The sequence below is a fragment of the Coturnix japonica genome, chromosome 2 (assembly GCF_054131305.1).
Source record: "Coturnix japonica strain WE chromosome 2, WE-NBRP24, whole genome shotgun sequence".
Lineage (NCBI taxonomy): Eukaryota > Metazoa > Chordata > Aves > Galliformes > Phasianidae > Coturnix > Coturnix japonica.
In genome coordinates, this window is record NC_140664.1 from 65,385,142 (window position 1) to 65,410,836 (window position 25,695).

The following is a 25,695-nucleotide window of genomic DNA, read 5'->3' on the forward strand; positions in this document are numbered from 1 at the left end:
ACCTGTTCAGTTTTAGTCTTTCTGATTAGGCCAGGTTGCTAGAACCAAGCAAGTTATATCTATAGAGTAATTGCGAAGGTTGTCTAGACATCTTGTTTGTTTAGTTCTGATCCTTTTGTGAAGGGAACTAATTTCTGTTTGATAGTCATATGCTCAAAGGCATGTCCCCACTTCAAATATTACTTGGGTGAAAATCTCTATTGTAGATTCTTCCTAGGATCATTTTGCCAAGGGTATCTTTTGGGAGGATATCTTCTAAGAATTTGCCAGTTAAATCCTGTTTCCATCAAAATCCAGATGTTCAATTTCTGTATCCCAGTTCTACCCATTAATTGAGCAGGAGTCTCTAATGCAGACTGCTGCTTCAAGTTGTATTTTCTCTTAGTTCTTTTACTGCTGCATTTCTTTAGAGCTGTTAAATATTACAGTGTACTGGTAGAGTTGTACTGCAGTATCTTTCTTCTGCCCCCTCTATTTCTATATTGTAAATAGAAAACTCTGTTGGCATGTGAAAATCAGTGAGTTTCCAGCTGCAGTGAGTTTTAGTTTAGCAGATGCTACTTACAAATTGAACACAATCCATCTGTTTTTTTCTATTTTAATACATTATGAGAAATAAACAAAAAGTGTTTCTTTTTCTCTCTCTTATTATAGTGTTGTTTGTTAAACAACCACATTTTTCATGTTTCTCCATTCAGCTTTTGTTTTTGTACTTTAGAGCAGATACAGCCTAAATTTGAAAACTGATTTTTGTTAGCGAAATCTGCATTTGGTAGGGATTTGAGGAAATAGTATGTCTTTTAGTCTGTTCTGAGCGTTATCAGCACATTTGGTTTTGTTAGGATTTAAGGAATAATTCTGATAGATATTACTGATGAAAATTTGTGTCTAGAGCTGTGAAGTTTGCTAATAAATATGATACCATTAAATGATTAATTTGGATCATTTAGATTAAGAGTCCATTAAGAATTAATATAAGAGAGTAAGGAGTGGCGCGTTAGAAGAGTTATCCAATTAAACTTACTGTGCCAGTAAGTCAGAAAGTGTGACAGATAAACCACTTGGGAATTCTGTTAGCAGAGAAATCCTTCGTATTTGTCTTCATTGGGGAGGGCATAAGTATAGGGAGTATTCAAAATTCAGGTTATTAGGATTTAAAAGAGATAGTTTGGTTACATTTTTAGTGACATCTGAATTGGCTGACACATGCAAGTCTATGGTGCATTTAAAATAAACCTTAGAAACAAGGCTCATTGGATAAGAGTTTATTCAGAAACATTTATTGTACACCCATCTGTCATTATGCTGACTCCAGACCTGTGTCAGACTTTCCATAATCCACAGACCCAAACTTTCTAGTCAGGTGACAACTACCAACACAAAACAGTGCCAATTAGTTTATACTGCTGTAGTCCCTCCTGGCATGACAGCAAGATTAGAAGCTTCTGTCACTGTTTTTACACCATTCTTTCCCTTCTTGAATCTAAGAAAATTAGAAGAAAACATGATTAGCAAGTGGTATAGGGTGGCTTTTTGTAGATTAGAGATTTAGACAGGAAACTGTTAAATTGGAGAATGCTATATTAACAGTCAGCTGAAATAGTGCTATTGCAGATGGATTTCTGACATTGGTTGAGGATTTTATGTTTGGGTTATATGCTGTGTAACCGTCTAGGAGACTGTTGTTACTTCAAAAAGTATACAGGTCCAAATAATATAGAATACTATAAAGTTTTATTAATTTGCAGCAGTAAGATTTTACGTTACACTGGACTAATCTTGTTATAACGTGACAATGTTAATAATAACATTTGCAAATAAATGGTGTGTCATTTGCTATTACAATTTGCTTTGGGCCAGTGCTTGATCTTTTGTGTTTATATTTGTTACACTGATGTCCAGGCTTGGAACTGATAATTGTTTTACATATGACACCAAGCTGAGTGCTATGGTTGATGCATTGGAGGGAAGAGAAGCCATGCATAGGGACTTAGACATGCTGGAGAAGTGACCTGTTGAGAACCTAATGAGGTTCAATAGGACCAAGTGCAAGGTGATGCACTTGGGCCTGGGCAATCCCCGGTATTTATACAATCTGGGGGGAAGATCTCCTTGAAAGCAGCCCTGCAGAGAAGGACTTAGGGCTCCTGGTGGACGAGAAGCTGGACATGTGCCAGCAGTGTGTGCTTGCAGCCTGGAAGGCCAACTGTGTTCTGAACTGCATTAAAAAAGGGGTGGCCAGCAGGGAGAGGGAGGTGATTATCCCCTCTGTTTAGCTCTTGTGAGGCCCCATCTGGAGTACTGCGTCCAGGCCTGGGGCCCCCAGCCCAAGAAGGATGTGGAGCTCTTGGTGCAGGTCCAGAGGAGGGCCACTAAGATGGTCAGAGGGCTGGACTTATTTAGCTTGGAGAAGAGAAGGCTCTGGGGTGACCTCATTGTGGCTTTCCAGTACTTAAAGGGAGTGTATAAACAGGAGGAGGGAACAACTGTTTACAGTGGTGGATAGTGATAGAACAAGGGGGAATGGTTTTAAACTTGGACAGGGGAGGTCTAGGTTAGATAGTAGGAGAAAGTTTTTCAGTCAGAGGGTGGTGATGCTCTAGAACAGGTTGCCCAAGGAGGCTGTGGATGCTTCATCCCTGGAGGCATTCAAGGCCAGGCTGGATGTGGCTCTGGGCTGCCTGGTCTGGTGGTTGGTGACCCTGCATATAGTGGTGAGGTTGAAACTGGATTATCTTTGAGGTCCTTTTCAACCCAGGTCATTCTATGATTGCATGATATACAAACCTGGACTCCAAAAACAAACTGAGGAATTAAAACTTTATTTCAGAATCTAGTGGTCACTTGTGCAGAGATCCATCAAGGAAGGGAGGATGATGAGAACCTTCCAGACATTTTTCTTAATACCTTTCTGTTCCCAAACATAGGGGCAGTTAGAAAGAAATTTAATGTGTACAATGAGTATGCTTTCTTCCACTGAAGGGTGATGCATTTGAATAATTCTGTTTATTGTAGGAAGCGTGGCTTAGAATAGAAAGCTGTGGCTTATCCTTCCTAAATATAAAGGTGTCATAAAGGTATCATAGTTAAGTTTTAAAAAATTATATGATTAGTCTCCCTCTTACACATATTTTTCACTTTTCATTGAGGAGATCACTTGTATGATGCTTTTGTTTTCATGAAAGTTCTATTTCCACATGCCCTCCATTGTTAATGATTTCTATTTCTTTCCTACTTCCTCTTCCCTTGCCCTTTACATTTCAAAAACTTCTGCCATTGAAACGCAAACCCCACAATTTTAAATGGGATAATAAAGAAAGGTGGGGAGGGAAGCCACAAAAAAAAAAAAAACAATAAAAAAGCAACAACAATAATGTACCTGAATAGGATTCCTTTAGGAAGGAATCATTGTGACTGTGAAAAATTACTTCAAGGACTTTCCCACTGTGTTCCTGATTGATGATCCAGGCTAATGTTACCGGTAACATTTGTAATGCAAAAAGTTGCATGTGAAAATTCCACATGATAGATTTGGCTGTGAGTCCTTACTGAACAAGGGCCTTAGTGTGGCCTTATGCTGATTATGCTGATGCTTCGTGGTGACTGGCAGTGTAGTCTTTTTCTAAATAATAAGTACACAAGTATGAAGCCCTGACCTCTTGAGTTAGGTAAAAGTTTTTGATCATCAGAAGAAGGATATTAATCCTATTAATGAGAGTCCTGGATGAATTCCAAGTAGTTAATTGAACTGTGTGCAGTGTGTTTTTTCTGATTAATGAAATGTTGGATTGTATTCTTTGTTTCCACTGTCACTGTGTTCTTTTACTAGCTAATTCCATGAGATGATCCAGAATGGACTTCACTTGAAGCAGACAAGTGATTGCAAAAAGCAGAATTTGTTCAAAATATGGAATGTATTTTTACGTAGGGTGGGTAGTACTGGTAAGGATATAGGGATTTGCTACATGTGGAGCTATGTTGGAGATGAAAGGTGCTAGAAGTGAACTGTTAGTTAAAAGGTTGTGTTAAGGTTGGCATTTTGTTGTAAAAACAAAACAAAACAAAACAATTTTTCCTTTTTATTAAAAAAAAAAAAAAGACGTTTCATTTTGAGTTAATTAACATAGGATTTATTTCCTAGCTGTTGGCATCTAAAAGTGTGAAATCTTCCTTCCCCCCTTTTGTTAGGGGAGTCAGTCTCATGTTTGAGTGTGATTTAACCCCTGAATATGTCTGAAATGACATTAAAAAGAAAGAAAAAAAGACATCTATGACTCATGTTGGGCAGTGCTTTTTGCAACTGAATTTAAAATACATTTGTCGTAGTTCTTCTAACTTGATTTCACTGGTGCCAGTGCATGCTTTCTCTGTGCTTGCATCTATCTTTTATTTCTTGCTAAACAGCTGTCACTGTTGAAAGGGTTGATCTGAGTGTTTTTTTTCTTTGTTTTGGGGCGTTGTTTGTTTGTTTATTTGTTTGTTTTGCTAATTTGGTAGAGGTGCTGACTAAACTGACATAAGAATAAATGCATAGGCTGCAAACAAATCTGATGTAGCAGCATGCTTCCCAGCAACATGGAGTTGATTTCAAGGATTTCCCTGTTTCATAAGCAAACAAAAAATCTTCTATTATTCTGCTGTAGCCTTAATTAGTACAGTTTTTTAGTGTCAGTCAAAACATCTTTTTAGAAAATTTTCTATTTAACCTGCTGAATTTTAGCTTAAAACTAATGCATAAATTTTAATGCATAAATTCATTTAGAGGTCTGTAATTTACTATACAGGAGAGAGTATATTAGCAAAATCCTTTCCTCTGGACCAAAACTAAGCAAAGACTTTACTAGTGTGAGAACATGGGCTTCCCATTGGTAAATACAACAGGAAATCTTCAGATCTGAATTTCTGGGGGCTTTGTAAGACTGCTGTATTTTTTTCCCATGAACAGATAAATGTTTTACAAAGGTGATGGTCTAAGAAGGAAAACAAGGACAGTCTGTAAATTACAACAAAATTTGTCAATGATAGGAAGCTTAAAAATCCTCTTTTATTGATTCACTAGCATAGTTAACACCAATCAGTATTCTTGATTTAATTGTGAACAAATTGACCGTGTGAATAAAGTGGCATGAACATGAACTGTTATTCAAAGAATCACAGAATCATAGGGGTTGGAAGGGTCCCTCTGAAGGTCATGTAGTCCAGCCTCTCTGCTAAAACAGATACACTACAGTAGGCTGCGCAGGAAAGTGTCCAGGCAAGATTTGCACCTCTCCAGGGGAGACTGCACAACCTGTCTGGGCAGCTTGTTCCAGTGTTTTATCACCCTCAAAGTAAAGAAGTTTTTCCTTGTTCAGGTGGAGCATCGCTTGTGCCTATTGCCCCTTATCCTGTTACTGACCACTGCTGAAAAGAATAAGAAAGAAAAACTCACTGTAGATGCTTCTATTTTTTTTTATGGCTACTGATCTAAAAGTGATCAAATGAGTTCATGACTTGCTTTAAGCTACAGACATTCTGATAGATTGCTAGTTTCCTCTAGTTCTTATTTATTTCTGAACCATCAGAAAAATCGATAATATAAAGTGTTATCCTACTGATGTTCATAAAAAAAGGAAATTATGTTTTAGTGGGCTGGGAAGTGTTTTAATGTTGCACATGGCTCTTTCTTTTCTGTTACAGCTTTCTCTTTTTCCCTGTGGAAAACTAAGAATATTCTGCTATTCTTGGGGTGTTTATTGTGTTCTCTTACAATTTCTTTCAATTTCTGTATGTTTTGGCAGGGGAAAGTCTTCTAGAACTATTAGTTTTGAGCAGTTTAAAGAAGCTCTTCAGGAACTCTCCAAGAAGCGATTTAAAGAAAAAAGCGATGAGGAAGCAATTCAAGAAATATATAAACTAATTGAAGGAAAGGCACCAATTATATCTGGAGTAACGGTACGTTACTGTTCTAATGGATGGAATATTTTAGCTGTGTTTTGTTCTACCCTAGCTTTATATTCACTTGCTTCCCTCTGTAGTTCAAATCCAAGTCAGTGTGTCTGTGCCTGGAAGCAACAGCTGTGTTGAGCAGAGTGAAAACAGTGATTATGCAGTGTGTGATTACTGCACTGTGGCATGTATGGCACTGTCATTGCTTCTGCTGGGAGTTGTAGTTCCACATAGAGTAATCAGAACAAATCAAGGAGAGCTCTAGTCTGGTTGAAACAGAAAAGTTTATGAAGAGTGCTGTATCCAAATAAAGTAAATTCAGAACCTTGTTAAACAGTTCTATGTTGATGGTAGTTGATAGTGAAATACCAAAAAGATTTTAAATAAACCTTAAAATCAACTATGTGAATCCCACAGTACCAGCATTCTGGAAATAATTATCATTTGGTTTAGTCTTTGGTTTCTTTGTTTTCTGTTTGTTTTGTTGTCTTTTTCTTTTTGGCATATAAACTTTTAATAGTCTGCTAACCTTAATAAAAGAAGTTTTAAACCTGATGGACATAGGTTTGGTTGTCCTTCTAAATGTTCAGGTTGGACAAGCTTTTAGTTTGTAATTAATTCAGTGAGTACTGGAGTGTTCACTATGATCTTGAATAGTCCTTTAAGTCTAGTTCAGCTGCTTAAAGTTAGTGGTCTCCCTGAGTTTAGTGAACAAATAATCTTTCCTGAAACTGGTTTTGCACTGAAAATGTCAAGTGGAGAGATCTCTTTTGAGTTGTATAGTTGTTAGGCTTCTACATGATTTCATCTTATTGCTCTTGTACTCCCATTTGAAATAAGGGGTAGTTTTGATTCTTAGTGATGGGTCACCTTTTTGTCCTTGAGTCATTTTAATTAATCAGAATAGCTTGTTCTTCAGCAGGTTCCCCCCCCTGAGTTGTGCAGATTCATTTAGGCCTTACTTCTGACTCCTTTGTTTTCTGCATTTCAGTACCCAAGTACTGAAATGAGCAATGGCTGCTAGAAGGGGAACGGTCTCCTTCTAAGTGAATGGTAGGGTGATTTGACAGCTTGTAGGGTAGTGGTATGTGGGTGCTGCAGATATATTTGAATGTGACAGTAGCATTCCCTTCTCCTCCACTACAGGCAGGGACATCTCCCACAGGACTGGCATGCTCAAAGCTCTATCCAGAATGACCTTGAACACACTCAGGAGGGGGGCATCCACAAGATCTCTGGGAAACCTGTCCCAATATCACACCACTCTCACAGCAAAGAATTTGTTCCTTATATCTAGTCTAAATGTACCTTCATCCAGTTCCGGCTATTTCCCCCTGCCCTCTTGCATCATGCCCTTATAGAAGATTGCTCCCTGGCTTTCCTGTAGGTCCCCTTCAGGTACTGGAAAGTTGTTGTAAGGTTCCCCTGGAGCCTTCTCTTGTCCAGGTGGAAGGCTGCCAATTCTCTGATCCTGTCCCTGTAGGGGAGCTGCTCCAGCCCTCTGATAATTTTTGTAGTCCTCTTCTAGGCCCACTCCAACAGCTTGATGTCCTTGTCTTGTGGGCCCCAGAACTATACACAGTACTTCAGATAGGGTGTCATGAGAGGAGTAGAGGGACAGAATCACCACCCTTGACCTGCTGGTTATACTTCTTTTGATGCAGCCCAGAATACAGTTAGCCTTCTGGGCTGCACATGCACATTGCTGGCTCATGTTGAATCTTCCATCAGCTAACACCCCCAAGTCTTTCTCAGAGCTGCTCTCAAGCCATGTGCACTTCTCCACCAAGTGCATATTTGTGCTTGGGGTTGCTCCAACCCAGGTGCAGGATCTTGCACTTGTTCTTGCTGAACTTCATGAGGTTGGCATGGGCCCACCTCTCAAGCCTGTTCAGGTCCTGGATGCCATCTCTTCCCTCTAAGAGGTCAACTGCAACACTCAGTTTGATGTGATCAGCAATCTTGCTGAGAGTACGTGATCCCTCTGTCCATGTTGCCCATAAATATATTAAATAGCACTGGTCCCAGCACTAATCCCTGAAGAACGCTGCTCATCACTGATCTCCATTTGGACATTGAGCTAGTGGAAAAAGACTGTAAAGATGGTAAAGGCTTGTGACTCCTTAGAATCTTGTGGATTTGCTGCACCTCTAGATTTCCAGTTTTGGAGTAGTTATAATGCCCTGGACAATGGTGAGGGTGAACAAGACCTGTCAGAGTCAGCTGATCCTGAATTTAGTGCTCACACAAAGGTGAAAAGACCAAGTAATAGCTGCTGTAGGCTCTTGCAGGCAGTGGAGATGCATCTACTGAGGAGAGTGTGAAACTGTAGAGTTACTGTAACCTGAAGAAGTAAAGCCATAAGAGTCAGAACAGGTGAGCCTAAATGATAAACTTGGCAGAGGACGGTCTCACTATTCAGTAAATGAAGCAGGATTTGTGACTTGTCTCAGATACCTGTGCATGAAAGCACCTGTCATGGAGAGCAAGCAGGACAAGTTGTAAGTTTGCACAATTGGAGAGCTGTGATGTCATTGGAGTCAGTATCTTGTATACCACACACATCCTTGAAGAGGGGCTAGCAGGTGTTTGTATCTGAGTACCTACAGGCCAGTTACTATAACCTCAGTCCTGGTGGAGACTGTGAAAAAAGTTATCTCAAAAGCACTTTCTAAACACGCAAAGGGCAAGGAAAGGGTTTGGAGCAGCCAGTGTGGCAAGGCCATTCTTCCTAAGGGCAAAGAAGTGGCAGATCAAATAAGCACTATAAATAGGGAGTATAGTATACTTTGATGTCAGTAAGACCTCAGAGCCAGCTCATCACCACCAAGCTGGGGTGACTAGATAAAGTGGCCCTAAGATGAGAGGGGAATAGCTGGTCTGTTGGCTTTGGAGTTGTAGTCAGTAGTGCAAAGTACAGCTGTCAGCCAGCAGGTGTCTCTCCAGGCAGATGGGGCAGAGTTTGCAAAAGGCTCCAAACTGGGAGGAGTGGTTAATAGGCTGGAGATCAGTGGCTCCATTCAGTGGGACCTTGGCAGGTTGTAGCAACAGACTGATTGTAAGCCTCGTGAAGTTCAGCAATTTCTTGGGCCTGGAATGAATTAACTCTATGTAACACAGCAGCCCAGGGGCCCACAGGTCTTGAAGCAGCTTTTCAGAAGAGGTTCTTGTGGTCCTGATGGGTGACCAGTTGAACGGGAGTCAGCATCAGTCCTTGTGGCAAGTGAACTTTTGCAGCAAGAAAGGGCAGCCACGTCCTGGGCTGCCTGAGCAAGTGTGTAGCCAGCTGATCCATTGAAATGATGCTATCCTTTTATTTGGCAGCTGTGAGACTGTATCTCAAGTGATGCGTCCAGTCTGGGACTCCCTGGTGCAAGAAAGAGATTGATATACTGGAACAAGCTCAGTGCAGAGCCACCACGATGGTTAGGCTGAAGCATGTAATACATGAGGAGAAGTGGAGAGAACTTGGCTTGTTCGGCTTGGAGAAGGCTAAGGGGAGATCTTATTTCTGTCTCTAGCCACATGACTGGAGGATGTACATTGTGACTTGATCTTCTTAAAGTTGGTTGTGGTGGTTGTTTTTACCCCAGACTTGGCCAAATACTAAAGTAAGTTTCTGAGAGAGCTTGTGGAATCTGCATCCTTGAAGGTGTTTAGAGGTTGATTGGATAAGTTTCTGAGTAAGCTCATTAAAGCCTTGCTGTGAGTGAGAGTTTGCACTGGATATAAGCTCATATATATGCAAATATTCCTTCCAGCATAAATTTTTCAGTGAATTTAAGAATCTAAATTAATCAAGATCTGGACTACATTGTAAGAAGTCTGATAATGATTAGCCTGTGGGCATGGAACAGAAGTCTAGTCCTGACTCTATCTGAGCAGATGGCTTACCTTTCAACTTTTTTTCTGCGGTATCTTCTTGTCTAAAACATTAATTGTTTTATAGTTAGATATGAGTAACTTTAGAGAAGGGAAAGTCTTCACATTCCTGTCTCTACTGAATTGTTAAGTAGAGTTTCTGGAAGTGGTCATCAGTGCCAGTAAGCTGCATGTTTAAATCATTAATAAGTCATTGATTTATTGTTATTATCAATTGATTTCTTTATTGCACCTGTATCTAATCTAAATGTCTGAAAAACTGTTGCTAAAGAAAGTAGTGTGCAACAATAAAGTTCAAAGTATGTAAGCCTCAGAATGCTTGAGAGCTACAGTCTAGAGCTAGTTTTACCAGGGAGGAAAAGAAAGGGTCATTTTTAAATGCTGTATGTGCAACACATGATCTACCCCTTATACCTAGTCATTACACTGCCTTACATAGATGGTGTTAGATCCGAGTACTGTTGAACTTCCTGATTTGAAATCGTTCCTGGAAGTGATACCACATACAAGGTACATTCGGTAATGGGTGAGTTGTCACATTCTTTTTGCGTGCTGAGCAGAAAATCTAGCTTTTTCTTTCAAGTTTGGTGTGCTCATGAGGAAAAGTGGAGAGAGGAAGAAGAGGAAAGAAAGTTGGAAAAAAAATGGAGTCTTGAAATAGTAAAAAACTGAAAAAAGAAATCAACAAAAAACAAAACAAAAAAAAAACCAACCTTCCCTTTGAAAAGGTTTTTTTTGGTTTTTGTTGATTGTCATTCTTGACAAGGTTTCTTGATGTTACCAGCAAATAAATAATACAGGCTTTGCAGCGACTGACTATAGTAATTTTTGAGCAAGCTCATTTGAGCCTTGCAGTTAGCAAAGGCTTGCGTTGCATCCAGTCTCATGCAAAGTTTTCTTCTAGCCTAGGTCATTTTGTGTTCTGTGATTTTAAGCTGTGAAAATATCTAGTGACATAGAATCTGTAAACCTCTCTTCGCAAGATGTTGCTATGCTTAGCCTACCAGCAGTGAAGAGTTTTTTATTCCAAGTGGAAAAAAATTCCCATCTAGTTGCAATTTCCTGTGTTCTGAACTGTGTCAGTTATCTATTCTTTCCCCCTTCTTAAAAAGATATTTTTCTTTTTTTCCCACTGTGCACTTTTAAACTGGTCCTGTTTATTCTATAACTCTACTGTTGAAAACAGGAGTAAGGTTTATTTCTTCCTTCCCACCCATTGGAGCTGAAGAAACCCGCTTTCCTGAGCTCTTTCCTGTATGCCCCACATTCCGAGATCCTCACTCTTTTATCAGCCCTTCTCTGCAAAGGGGGAAGGAGTAGTGAATTGCTAACAACAAAAGCTATGCAGTCATTTTAAACCACTGAATCTATTGGTATAAAGACAATTCCTTTTTACTTTCCATAGTGGCTTCTAAGACCTGTTCTTATCTTTCCAGTGAGATTGTAGTGTGAGGGGGAGATTCAATTCAAAGGGATGGGGAATGGTTGTGCGTGCCATTCCTGACTCATCTGGGGTGCTTCCACCAATTTGTAGATACAGTTAAAAGCAGCCTTCCAGTAAAATACCTGTAAAAGTACAGGTTATACTACAGGCTTGTGTTAATGAAAACAGTTACATGAGTGAATGGAAGAGCGGTCGGTCTTGGAGAGCAAGTGTTGATATTTTGGGAAGTACTGCTGGCAGGTTTGTTTGGTGTTCCAATCAATTTACACATTCATTATATTTATGTTTGTTGTGCAAAGTAAAGCATTTGTCATAATAAGAGTTTTAAGAAGAAGAGGTAAAAAGTTTATGTTTACGTGTATCCTCTGTGATATGCCCGTTTGCACTCTATGTGCAAATAGAACAGAAGAAAAATGAAGACTTCTGTAAGCTCACAAAATGGAAAGAAGGAGGTTGCTCCAAGTAGTTTATTGCCTCTAGAAAAGTATAACTAGATTATGTAAGTCACTGTAGAGAGTAAGTAGTTACAGCAGTTGGTGATCAGGAGCAGAACTTCTATACGATGAGACAGAATCATTTGTCTGTGAATCACAGTGAAAAGAGAAGGCGGGAAGGTGAAGAGCTTACTCGCTCAGGTGGAAATTGTCCTCATTCAGCTCTTTGTGCTGGTCACAGTATTTTTTGTATCTTTTCCTACTGATGAGGGATAGTCAGCTTCTCTTCCTCTATTTCCCTCACTCCTTTTATTTTCTTTGTCTTGCAGTACCCACGTGGAATTGGTAATGAAAATGGGTTTAACACACTTTTGTCCTCTAGTTGCCAGCTTAGTCTCTGTAGGGTTTTTGGAGGTTGTGTTTGGTTTTATCATAGAATCATAGGTTTGGGTTGGAAGGGAGCTTTAAGATCACCTAGTTCCAACCCCCCCTGCTACAGATAGGGACACCTCTCATTAGACCAGGTTGCTCCATCCAGAATGGCCTTGAGCACCTTCAGAGTGAGGACATTCGCAAGATCTCTGGGTAGCCTGTGCCAGTGTCTCACTACCCTCACAGTAAAGAATTTATAGCATATATCTAGTCTGAATATACCCTCATCCAGCTTAAAGCCATTTTTCCTTGTCCTCTTGCAACATGCCCTTATAGAAGATTCCTTCTCAGCTTTCTTGGAGGCCCCCTTCAGATACTGGAAGGTTGTTGTAAGGTCCCCATGGAGCTTTCTCTTGTCCAGGCTGAGGACTGCCAATTCTCTCTTCCTGTCCCTCTAGGAGAGCTGCTCCAGTCCTCCAGTGATCTTTGTGGCCCTCCTCTAGACCTCCTTCAAGTGCTCAAAGTCGTCTTGTGCTGGGAGCCCCAGAGCTGGGTGCAATACTCCAGGTGGGGTCTCATGAGAGAAGAGTAGAGGTGCAGTCACCTCCCTCAACCTGCTGGTCATGCTTCTGTTCCTGCAAACAGAAGGAGGGTACTGAGTTCATAAGAGCCATTCATGAAAAAAATAACAGTGAAAAGAGAAACATTATACTCTGTGTGTTCTACTCCATATTTACAGAGGGTAGTCGTCTTTGAAAATAAAAAAGTTAGCAGGATGCTTAGTTGAGCCCTACGCTTCTGTTTAATGTTTTCATGACCCAGAGAAGGAATGTTTTGCTTTTAATATAAGTATACATCACCAGAAACAAAAGGAAGACAGAAGGCAGAAGTGAGGTGTATAGCACAACTTTATTGTGGCAGTTTATTATCTCTGATCTTAACATTCAATTTAGGAAAGAATTCAGGAATTACTCATTTAAAAACAATTTGGAGAAAGTCTTTATACCTCACAGCAATTGCTCTTATGCTCATTTAATGTACTGTGACTCTTGTGATTTAGGGAGCCTTCTGATCCAACTTGGTCTGAAAGAAAACATGATGGGGCATTGCTGTTGTTCTTGCTCTGGATTTGTGATTTTGCTTGTTCTGGGGCTTTTTAGGTTTTGTTTAACTTTTTTTTTTTTTTTTTTTTTTTTTTTCCTGGACAAAAAGCATTCCTTTTCCTTCTGTGATGTCAGTGTACCTTTTATTTAGAGTTCTGATGGTTTTTTCCTTATCACACATGCACACGTTTCAGTAATATTTATGAAGACAAAGGTCAGAACCACTGTCCCAGCATGATCTTTTTTCTTTTTTCTTCTCATAAATATAATTTATTCACACTCTTGCAGAAGTGTATGTGTTTGTTGATGGTCTTCATGTTTTTATTTTTTAATAACCTCCAGTGGGCAGGTAGTTCTTGAGATCTCTCGTGACTGTATACTGCACGTTCAATTTACTGATACTTCGAGGAAAGTAAATTTGTGGATGGGCACCAGGCTGGGAGTTTTTATCTTGCTACTCATGATGTCTCAGCTAATACGTTTCATTGCATTTTCATTTTTCCTGTCTGAGCTGCTAACATAATTGCTGATCACAGGGTATTTTTTTTCTACTTAGCTCAGCTGTGAGTATGGGTTTTCTGGTTATAAGTTGCTAGCAGGCCAATATGTGTGAGAAAACTGTATGTTTTCTTGCAATACATCTTCATAGGCATAGTCTTATTTTCTGTTTTTCTATACAGAAAAATGGCGACACCTGCAAATAGTACTCTGAGATTACCTAGCAGAAGTTCCCAAAGGTCATTCACGGTGCTTTTTAAGAAACAAATGCTTTAGAATTCATTTTCTTTCAGTGACAGGACTTTCCTCCTCCACATTGTCTTTCTCCTCAGGATATAATGTAAAAGCAACACTGCATAACACAGCAGTATTGTACATGTTTGGAGGGAGAAAAGCAGGAGTATAAAGTATGAGATTCTCATTAAGTAATGCGTGTGGGCAGACAAATTCCCTCAAAACAGCTTTTATTTCAGTGGTGTGGAGGATACGTGGCTTGTGTGGTGAACAAGACTCAGTTGCAGCACTCATTTCAGGCTTGTCTATGTATTTTGTTCTCTTCGTACATATTTTCCAAGTCACTGATATTTTAATGTTTCCAAAGACATTTAAGCTATGTTATTCTGTGAAAGAGCTGTATGTTATTTTGAAAGCCTTTAGGTCATAATGAACACTTATTTAGGCTGAAGATGGGGAGAGGCAGGGAACAAATCTTTTGATGAAAGGTGTTTCCCAGCACACTCACTTCACTGCAAGGAAGCCAGTGTTGCTTTTGTCTATAAAATACACCCTAGCATATGGTAACACAAACAAGTATACACTAATTGTATTATTCATCTTAGCACCATTTCCACTAGAATAAAAAATCTTTTTTTCCCCATTTTCTTTCTCTTCTGTTTTTAAAATGTAAACTTAAAGATCAAAGTGACTGTTCCCAATTTGAGCACTCAGGCTGTGCATTCCCATACTGCTCTGTGAAATACCTTATTTGTGCAGTCATTGTCTTTGTCTGAACAACAGCAAAACTTTAAGTATCCTTGTATGACTCAGTGGAAACAACATGGGAGAAAGGCTGGCTTTCAGTCCTCGTTTGTTACTTCTCTCTTAACTCCTAGAGCTTAGAATAAATTTCAGTCTCTTTAAGACAAGGAATTCAAGTTACATTGTTTTGCTGAAACGAAGATATTCTAAATTGCCGGAGCTAGTCTTTTATGCTTGGATGTTAACAGGCTTTAAACATGCAGTTCCCTATGACTTGTTCATGTCTTCAGTACTTTGAACTTCATTATTGATTGAAAGTATCTCATGTTGAAAGTCTCCACCAACATTTTTTTGCAAAGCTTGTACTATTTTGTTCTTGGCTAATGATTATTGTAGCTATATATAATGGCAGTAAACAAGTATTTTTGTTGAATTTTGCTAGAAATGTGTAGAAATTTATATATCTTCCATTGTAAGCCTCATTACCATGAACAATGCCTGCTTTGAGAGTACTTGATTTCTGATATGGTTTTGTTTTTTTTTTTTTCCTTCTAATAGAAAGCAGTTTCATCTCCAACTGTGTCACGCCTTACGGATACATCAAAATTCACAGGTTCTCACAAAGAGAGGTTTGATCCCAGTGGGAAAGGCAAAGGCAAAGCTGGCCGAGAAGATCTGGTTGATTCTTCAGGATATGTATCTGGCTATAAGCATGCAGGCACATATGATCATAAAGTACAAGGAGGCAAGTAAGGCTGAAGGTTTAAAATACAGGGGAAGAAAGGGAGAGAGAGAATATATTTTTAAGAATGACATAGATGAGTCCCATGTGTTTCAGTTATTGTGAATGCTAAGACTATGTGTTCAAGAAGTTTTTTTCAGAAACTGGAACTGATTTTAACATCTGCTGAGCAACTTGCAGTGTAGCACCACTTCATTACATTCCTTATGTATATATTGGCAAAAATAAACGTATCAGTACAAAAACATCATTTTGTTGAGCTCTTTAGACAAAAAGAAAAAAGAAATAACAATGTCAAGAGCTGTTACATCACACTTTGTCAATCTGAGCAAAAAAATATAAATTCAAACATTCCTAAATATCCAGTTGCTCTAAGGTTGTAAAAGAGAACCCTCTGAAAAAAGGTTCTTTCATAGCAGCATTTATGAAGAGTATGCCATTACTTAGGCAGTTTGATTTCACTACTGTTTTGGGGCTTTAAAAAAAATGTCTTTTATGGGATCTGGCACTTTCCTTAAAAGATTCAACAGTGTATTATTGTGGAGTAAGTTGTTGTATTATATAAGGAGCTAATCTGTAAATTTATACACCATTTATGAAAAACTGAAAAAAAAAAAAAAAAGAAAAAGGGAAAAAGATATTTTTGTGACAATACAGGTTCTAATGTATTTATGTCTGCAGAAGGAGGTGGAAAATACCAACCCTTACTGTCCCCGTGTCTGTGCTTTCTGCTTTGTTATTGTGTTTACTGTAGCATGTTTCTGACTGGCTGGATTCAGATGGAGCTAATGTACTAACCTGGTGGGTAAGGAACAAGATATTACTAAGAAAGTCTACTAGACCTCTTTGTAGTCTGTTCTCAAATTGGAACTGCCCAACATTTGAAATCAGGAGGGTGTTAAAATAATAATGCATTAGAATATTGATTATGACTAAACACTGCCAATCAGATTGCTAATATGTGAATGTTGTGCACATACATTGGCATTTATCCCCTTTAAGCTATAACATATGTAACGGAAGCTTATGGCCTTTTGTATTAAGGATATATACAATATTAATATCCACATGATTAATTGTAATTAATTGCACAGAAAAATACACTGTTATACCCAGGCAATGTGTTCTGTTAGTTTTGTCTGAAGCCAAAGGATTTGTTTCTCTGATGCTGCCTTACTTGGGAGTAATTTTATTGATGGGAATAGCTTTCCAATTCTATAGAAAAAACAATTCCACACACTTAAGGTATAGGCAGCTGAGTGTGTCCTGCCTCTGGCTCAGATTGCCAAAACAAGTTAGCAGGAATAAAAATCACTCTTCTTCTTCTTCTTCTTCTTCTTTTTTTTTTTTTTTTTTAATATATACATACATATTACTGGTTAAACAAGATAGAGGCCAGTCCAAAGTTCTGTGTGAGCTGAGGAAGTACTCTGACGTATTACTCTGTCTGTAAAATTATGAAAGATATACTTTGGTGTATTTAAAAACACCTCCTAGTACTTTTGCTTTGCTTATTTTCAAGAAGATGCACTGATTTTAATGTCTTGACTGATAAAGGCTGATAAGTTTACAGTTTTTCTCCTACTGTGATCAGCATGGTACTCAGAGTACATAAGCTGAGTGAGCTGTGTGTGTCATCATGTTCCTTGCAGGTCACAATCTATATTTGGCCTATATACATAAAGAGCACTGGTTTTCAATCCCTAACTGTTCATGTTTTCTTTTTCTGACATTAAGTGTTCTTTCTTGTAATTCTGCCTCAAATGACCCTTTGAGCCCATACATTGGCCTGAAAGCAAAACAGTAATGTGCAAATACAAGGACTTCCTCATGAACTTGAAGATTTTTTGTTTGTTTATGATTTGTTTTGTTTTTTGTTTTGAGGAGGGAAAGAAGTTTGCCAAAACTCAGCCCACGCTGTTGTAAGGATTTAAATATCTTTTTCCCATGCTCTAGTTATCTGGGAAGATTTTTGACGTGTATAAGGATGCTCAGGGTGAGAAGCTTTTTGAAGTTTTGATTAACTCATTGCTCTTGAAAAAAATATTTCAGTGGAGTGAAGAAGCATTCACTCCTTTGTTTCACTGGTTACTTGTCACACTCTGAAGAAGAAAACAGCGTATTGGTATTCAAGCAATGACTACATTTTTCCTGCATGGCAGTAGACAGGCTAACTGCAGAGAGCCCTCTTTGTGATATAATGTTCATGCCTGTGCACCTGAGGAAGGCCCTGGGATAAGCCTGTAGCTTTTGTTTTTTATTAAGTAAAAAGGCTAAGTCTGTAACTCTTGAAAAGTCCTCAGCTAAGTTACAGGCATGATAAAACCCCTGTTCATTGACTTAGAGACTTAGCTTATTGGTACCTGAAAAGATCTGAACCCTGCTTGAATCAAAGGTGAAGTCTGGTCTGTTGCAGAGCCCTTCCAACACATTTTTGATCATGCTGTTTGTTGTTAGCTAGCTGCCATGACAGGAATAGTAGTTGATACCTAACTTAAGCTGCTAAAGTGATAGGTTTTCTAAAGGACATAAATACAGATACCAAACTGTTGCTGTATGAGGAGGAATGATTAGTTAGAAAGATTTTGTGAAATTATCAGGTTTTAAATTGCTAGTCCACAGCATGAGCGAAATCAGCGCACTCATAAGGTATAGAAGGCATGCAAAAGAATTGGGAATGGGTACAGATACAAGTTGACACTAGAAATGGAACCAGACTGCATAATTGGAAGAGGCTGATGGAACTAGCTGGGAGTCTGCTAGAGCTTAACTTTATATTACAGTATGAAATTCCTGCCAGAACAAAACACATCATACAGATCTGATGCAAATCACAATATATTCAGTGATATAAGTTTTGGATCAGGACCTGAGAAGGTGCTTCAGATAGCATGTGGTATTTTATTTTGAAGAACACACTTTTTCTTTTTTACTGCAGTTGGACAGCTTTAAAACTCTAGAGAAATTCTGTTATGACAGTGAAAAAAGGAAGTTGGGTCTGGAAAGGTTGTAATCTGTAAACATTTTCCCCTCTACACTTGATACAAAAGATGCAGGCTATGAATGAAAGCATAGAACTATAGAAACTATAGAACTATAGAATCATAGCTGCCTCATATATTGATTATTAGTATTAGAACTTCAGCCACCCATTTATGCTCTTACTTCCTCACTAATTTTGGTGGGTAATGTAAAGCCTAAATAATAGCTTGAATGTTAGCCATGCTTCTAAGTGTTTCAGGCCTATTTGGAAATGAGGCCAAGTGATATAACCAGTATATTTCATTGTTTGTTCATTGACTGTTCTCTGTACTCTTTGGACAGCAAGTACAGCGTGTAACTCAGATGATGGGTGAGGTCAAGAGGTGCAGCAGAGAAAGCTCATCATCCTGTGCACCGTTATTCTAGACTACCTAAATGGCGTGCCTGAAGTAAGGACATGTACTCAATAAGGTTTACAGTCATCTCCTAAAAAGGAGCATCTAAATTCATTCCTTCAGACTTCTCAGTCTAATTTTCAGCAGCTCATCTGCTGTGCTCTCTTACATGATATCATCTATAAAACCCTATTATTCCTAATAGTTTTGCTTTCAGTACTGTTGAACGTTCTTTTGAAATAAACATGATTGGAAAGTTCAGGTAGCTTTTAGTGATAACTGTATTTAAGAATAAACTCAAATTATACTGTTCATTCAAAATTAAAGCCTTAGGTGCTATAGTAGTACACAATCTTAACCATGTCTTAATATGACTACCAAACCTTTACAAGATGGAGAACAACAAATTCAAATTGTGACTGAGGCAAAATTCTTAAGTAAAACATGCAGAAGATTTTTTTTTATTATTAATATTAGTGCTTGTTTACCAATTCCTCTACTCATTCTCTGTGCTTCAGTTACTTGTTGAGAGTATTCCAACAGTCATACCTGTATGGAAAAGCAGAAACAAAAATTACTGTCCTTTTTATGGCTATCGGAGGTGTCACAGGAGTGTTACTGAAAAGCAAACATTGGATTATATATTGTTTCAACAGTCCAATGAGAACACTTCTGATTAATTATAACAAAGTATCTGGAAGACCAAAGGAAATGTGGAACATTGGACAATGGCCAGTATGTGGCCATTTTTTTTTACGTTATGAAAATGAAAGGGTAATTTCCAAACTACTGGTATGTCACACCTTGTTCTTTATTAACAAAAGGGTTATCCTTTAAACGTATTTTCTATGTATTTTACTGATGTTACCTTAATCAAAATTTCCTCTGATAACTTTTGGTAATCATTAAATTCATGTATTATTTGTTTCAGTCATGTTTTCCCTCTGTTGGCTCAATTAATACTATTTTTATGGCAGACAGAATTTGTTGGTAATCCAGAACTAGGGTATATGACTTGTTAAGAATTTGGCTTGTAAGTGAGATGTATCAAGAGAGTCCTTGTTTATCCTTCTTCAAACACAAAACTTTAAATTTGTAATTAAGAAAGGTTTTGTTTTGTTTTGTTTTTCTTAAGCCTTGTCATAATTACAAAATAAACTTCAATCATTTGTGTCTGCATGTATGATAAGTATCGGCTGTTTGGAATAGAAACTAGCCTTACAGAAATTGCATGTATTCTGGGGGCATACATCTGTCACCCGCGGGTAAGAATTCTATGTTAGCACTGCCCAAGAAAGAAACCATTTATTTTCATGATGGATAAAATGTAATGTGTTGCACCTAGTGCATATCCTTTAAACCATTAGCCTTGCGTGTGCACTAAAATAGCTGCAGTTTTGTGTACATTGTTTGTAGTGTGGATATTATGTTTGTTCTTTGTCTATTAGTTGATGGTAAGTAATGCAATACATGAGGCTTGTACAAGTTTGTGTGCACGCGTACTTTTTAGATTCAGATAAATAATTAAACCACATAGGCGCTGTCCTAAACCTTAAATCTTAAAGGGCCAAGCTCTAATCCTGCAGCTGGAGCTATTCAGAGCCAGTTGGAAATGCTATTATTCTATCTCCATAGCATGAAAGTAGAGATCTAGAAGTGTTTTTATGTTTCGACACATACAACTACTCCCTTTCTACTTCTGGAGGGAAGTGTTCTCCAGTAAATCTGACATAAGCTTGTTGTGACAAGAAGAGTTCTTCCATTGTTAGGAAGCAGGAAAGAAAAAGTCAGGGTTAAATCAGTAGTTCCTCTGAGTGGTCTGAGGAGACCATTTAAAACTATGCATTCTGTATTTTTCTTTAACCTAACTTTGTGAAGTGAGTTGGCACTTACAGTGTATGTGCAAAGTTTTTTGTTATCAGTCTGGTAAGTACAAAATCATGGTATATTGGTGCAGGAAGAGAGGATGGACTCTGTCTTACAGTGTTTGTGAACTTGAGTCTTGCATAAACCTTTAAAAAATGAAATACCCAAAATATAATGACAGATATCAAACTTGTGTGAAATTCTTAGTCAGAAGTGATACATGATACATGGTTGCATACCTCCTATATTTGGAGTTTGGCCCATAAAATAGCATTTAGATATTGAGTTACTCATTTTGCACGCAAAAGTGCCCATTTGACTCACCGGATATAATCTGGAAATAATAGACTGAGCTGTTTGTCTTAAATCTTCAGAATCCTAAAACTAGCGAAAGACTATTAGTGGCATTTGTGCTTGCTTGTTTAACAACAACAACAAAAAAAAAAGGTTTTCAAAGATTGCTCAGCTGTGATGCTTCAGGACGCTAAAGTATATTGCAGATAGATCCTCCAAATCTGACCTGTCCAAACAATTTCTGTTTTCAGGAACAAATAACTGTTATGTACTTGGCATTTGTTTGTTTGGTTGGTTGGTTGGTTTTTTTGTATGTGTATGTGTTTGTTTTTTAGTATATAACCTGAGCTGTATTTTTTAAAATCCACATAGAGATGATGGGATTTGAAACGAGTTAAAGATGATGTAACTGTTTGTAGTTCTTGGAAAATGTTTGAATTTAGCTGTTTCATTCCAAATAATTGATTGCCCTCTGTAGGCAGATTTTGGCAAGAGCAAACTTGATATTAAATAAATAATGATTAAAAAAGAAAAAACAAACAGAAAACACAACATTTGTAAAGTATTTTTGACAAATTTACAAATAACGTACTGTTAGTCCAAAATTATTTAGGAGTAATAATAATTTGGCTTTGTAATCATACACACGCACGTGCATGTGCATTATTTTGAGACAAATGAGTGGCTAGAATACAGAGGAGGCTTTTTGGTTTGTTGGCACTGGAGTGCCCAACTTGCTAACCTGATCTGAAAAGATAGTAAGTACCTACCACATTCATTGCAGGTAAACATCCAGTGAATTAGTTTTTGAATGTGTTTATAAAGCATCTCTTTTTATGAGTATGTGTAAAATGTATGGCACTTGCATGGAGTATCTGTCTGTGAGGTAACTCACGCAATGGTAATTTAAACTTGACTTCAGATATTTTTATTCAAGATTTTTTGTTACATATATTTCAGAACAGGTCGTAGACTTGAATAAAGTTAAAATATACCCCTAAAACTATGCTCATACTTCATCCTCTGTACATTTTACTCTGGATATTGTAGATAATAAATGCAATTAAAAAAAAAAAAAAAAAAAAGGAAAAATGGCAATCTGTGTGGTAATATTATACCCCATAGTGACAAATTATTTTAAGCTCCAGTTTATGTCAGATGAGTTTCTGCATGCTTGCATTTATTCAGATGGTATTCTTAAACAAAGAAATTAAATAATGTGAAATAATGCAGCCTGTGCTGTGTTCTGTAGAGTAATATTAATACACGTGAAATGCTGAATATCTATAACATTTATACTGAATACATACTAGCTCTTTATAAAAGCTTTGTGTAAGGGCAGTTATCCCATAAACTGTAGATAAGCCTGTTGGCAGACTACTTGTTTGCACTGTGGTGCATGAAATGGCAAGGTCATCAACAAAAACAAGTTACAGGATTCAACACAGATATTTCTGTGTTTCTATTTGTGCTGGGTTCACAAGTTTTGGTATCAGGAAAGATGCTTTTAATACAAAGGAATTTGTCTTTCTGTAAAGCAGAGAAATAGTTGAAGTTGGATTAGTACATAGGTCACTCTGAAAGTAATACCTCCTATTAATTTACATGGACACTACAACAGGTACAAAGAGCTCAGTGACACTATTTGGTAGAGCAGATTCTCAGCTATGAGACACTTATTTTTTCAGCTTAGCCACCACCATTAGCTATGTGTTTTTACCGGCCATGCACAAGAGCCCACATGCAATGCTTGTAAAATTCTGTGCCAGTGGAGGCAATCCTCTGGTCACCATTGCTGAAACACATCTCCCACTACCTTGCTGTTCTCCCATCCATTCTTTGGTTTTCATGAACATTTAGCAAGCATTGATGAATGCCAGTGGTTGCCATTTTTTCTGCATGGAGGAATTCAGTGATGCATCTTTGCTTCATCCACACTTCCTTGTCAGACACCATTTTGTCAGACTGCCTCTCTGCTGCATCTGTTGCACAGCAGCAAAATGTAATTGAATTGTGCAGCTTTTCCTACTGTACCACCAACATCCACCTGTGATATCATGGGCCCACACAGTAAAATAGGAGGCTTTACTTTCAGAGCATTCCTGATATATTGATGTTTATTCTTTGCACAGTTTTATGTTTCAGATTTAAATATTGCAAGAGGAACATATTTATACAGAATTATATTTTTGGAATCTTGGGGGCTGATTTTCTTCAGTCATTAGCCATTTATTTATCCACATCATGCTTTATTCCTTTGCTAGATTATTTATCTGTCCATGCTATCGCAACATACTTTCTTTTCATTTTCTTTAGGTGATTTGGTTATTTATTTGCACAAACTTGAATGTGCATGCCATTAGGATCTGACTATAAAGCAAAGAGGCAAAACTGTTTTGCCTTTGATTACCTGGCGCACTTATTAAAATCTAATTGTTAAATAATTGAGGTGGGTCTTGACATAGTCTTCCATAGAGTACTGTCCGGCATGATGAAAGCCTTCAGTGAATTTTACTATTTCTTGTTCTTATTTGATTTCTTTTTCAACTTGGTCTATAAAAAAAAAAAAAACCAACAAAACAAAACAAACAAAAAAAAAGCCCAGGAAGCTGCTACCTGCAGTATTTATAACTGTTGACATTTCTAATATTAGCCGTCTGCTGCACAGCCTAGTTTGTTCACTGTGGATTTTTCAACCTGGTAAAAACTTTTGCAAGATTATTTAATCGTGCAAGCTTACTTTTTTCTCCCTTGTATGTCAACAAATCTTTTTGACATTATTCCAAACAAATAACTTGAGTACAGCATTTCTTGATCTTAGCTGTAATAGCTAAATGTATCCTAAGCAAAGACTTGTAACCATATTGTGAATGGGTCCAGGCACTGTCTAGTGCAAAGCACACTAGGTGGAATCTTATCACCACTGCAGTCTCTGCTAGAATTCTAACTGACATTAGCAAAAATAAAACCACCATTATAGCAGGGTTAATATGCTTAATAGGCATGACAAGAAGTTTTGTGGGATCACAAAATTGATTCCCTCTTTCCATACCTTTGTTTCTGTTAATTTAAAATTACTACTATTCAATCTTTAGAACAAATAAACTTGAAGGGGGATCACATATTACTAGTTTGTACTAGTGGGTTTTTTTGTTTGTTTGTTTTGTTTCTTTTTTGTTTTGTTTTCAGGAAAGGGAAACAAATTATATATATATATGCAATATATTTTTACACTGTTTATTAATTTTAGAAAGTGTTAAATGTATCACTTTATCAATGTGAGTGTTATGGTAATGACAATGCTATGGATGTTTCAAACTTTCCAGAGTTGTCTCATTAAATTCTAAGAACGTATTAACAATGGCAAATCTATTTTGTCTCCAATGTTATTATTGAAGTTTTAGGGAAAATACTGAAGTACAGCAATTTGAATAACACTGTAAAAGCTTGGCTTGGGAAGTTGTAGTGAAATCCATACTGTAAACACCATTTTTAAAGAAGGAGTTCTCATAAAGTATATTACTGCTGTTGACTGTTTAAATTTGTATCTTTAGTTGGTAAAGTGATCAATAAATGTGTTACTACATCATTTTCTGGTTTTCTTGAAGTAAATTATGCTTGCTGTTCAACTTTGTTGCAACAATTATTTTACAGTGTAGATGTTAAGCAAATTGCTAATGAATGTATAAATTAAAAAAAAAATACATATTCATGAACAGTTAGTTCTCTGACTACCAACAAATTTTATTTTTTTGTAACACTTCTTTTCCTAGTTTTAATAATAAAGCTGGTCATTGACATTGTGGTTAAGGAGGAACAAGAGCCTGCATGCAGTGCTCACACAAATTTGCACTATCAGAGGTGTGATCCACTTGTTGCTGTTGCCACTGCTATATCACACCACTCATTGCCTCACTGTGCTAATATCCACTGTTTGGTTTCCACAAATCCTTGGCAGTTTTTTTCTGCATGGAGGAAGTCAGTTTCACATCTTTGCTTCATATACTTTTCTATGTCATACGTCTTTTGTTGGACTGTGTCTCTGCTGCCATCTGTAGCATGGCAAAAATAAAGTAAAATTATATATATGTGTATATAGATATACACATACAGAGTATTGTCAGGAAGGTTCAGCTTCTACTGCCATTTCGAAAACATACACATCTGATTTAGTGGGCCCACATAATAAAATAGGAGACATTACTTTTGGAGCAGCCCTAATAAATGGGGAAAAAAAAGCAACAAAGGCAGATATTTAGGATGCATAGGGAGAAACTACTACGAGAAAATTGAAGGAAAATGGACTCGTTGCTGGTCTGTACACTTGTGGGGTCATGCTCTCGATCTAGCTGTACAGTCTTAGAAAATTCAGTTCCTGACTGAGACAACTCTATTCTGTGTACATACATGCTTATTGATGTATAATTACCAAAATGCTATGGATCACAGTGGTACCTGCGCTGCCAGCAACTGAGTGAGTTATCTGTAAGTCAGGAGCCACAGTCTTAGTCACAGATGTAAAATAATATTGCCAGTTTTCTGTGGATTCCCACAAATCTTGATCAATCTAAATGGTGGCCACTTGCTACATTAAAAAAATTTTTAAAAATAGCTTACATCTATACACCTTTATTTTATTAGTGTCATAATGTGAAAAATTAATTGCTCTCATAAGTAACAAAATAAGCTGTATTGTACCATCTTAACTTCCTGTCAAGAGAAAATATCAATCCCCAAAAGATGTTACATCGTGTAACTTTTCATCGTAAATTTTCAT

At 37.6% G+C, this 25,695-nt stretch overlaps 1 protein-coding gene across 5 annotated transcripts in view; it reads left to right on the top strand.

Annotated features, from left to right (window-relative positions):
• TPPP (tubulin polymerization promoting protein) overlaps positions 1 to 22,010 on the top strand; it is a 47,760-nt gene extending 25,750 nt beyond the window's left edge. For 4 of the 5 annotated variants that reach the window (XM_015854850.3, XM_015854852.3, XM_032442534.2 and 1 more), the window contains exons 3-4: positions 5,781 to 5,934; positions 15,198 to 22,010. In XM_015854850.3, coding sequence (XP_015710336.2) covers positions 5,781 to 5,934; positions 15,198 to 15,392 — 349 coding nt within the window. In that variant the 3' untranslated portion in view covers positions 15,393 to 22,010. The remainder of the gene's footprint in view (positions 1 to 5,780; positions 5,935 to 15,197) is intronic. The other variant, XM_032442535.2, reaches the window with a different exon arrangement.
• Positions 22,011 to 25,695: the final 3,685 nt, after the last annotated feature.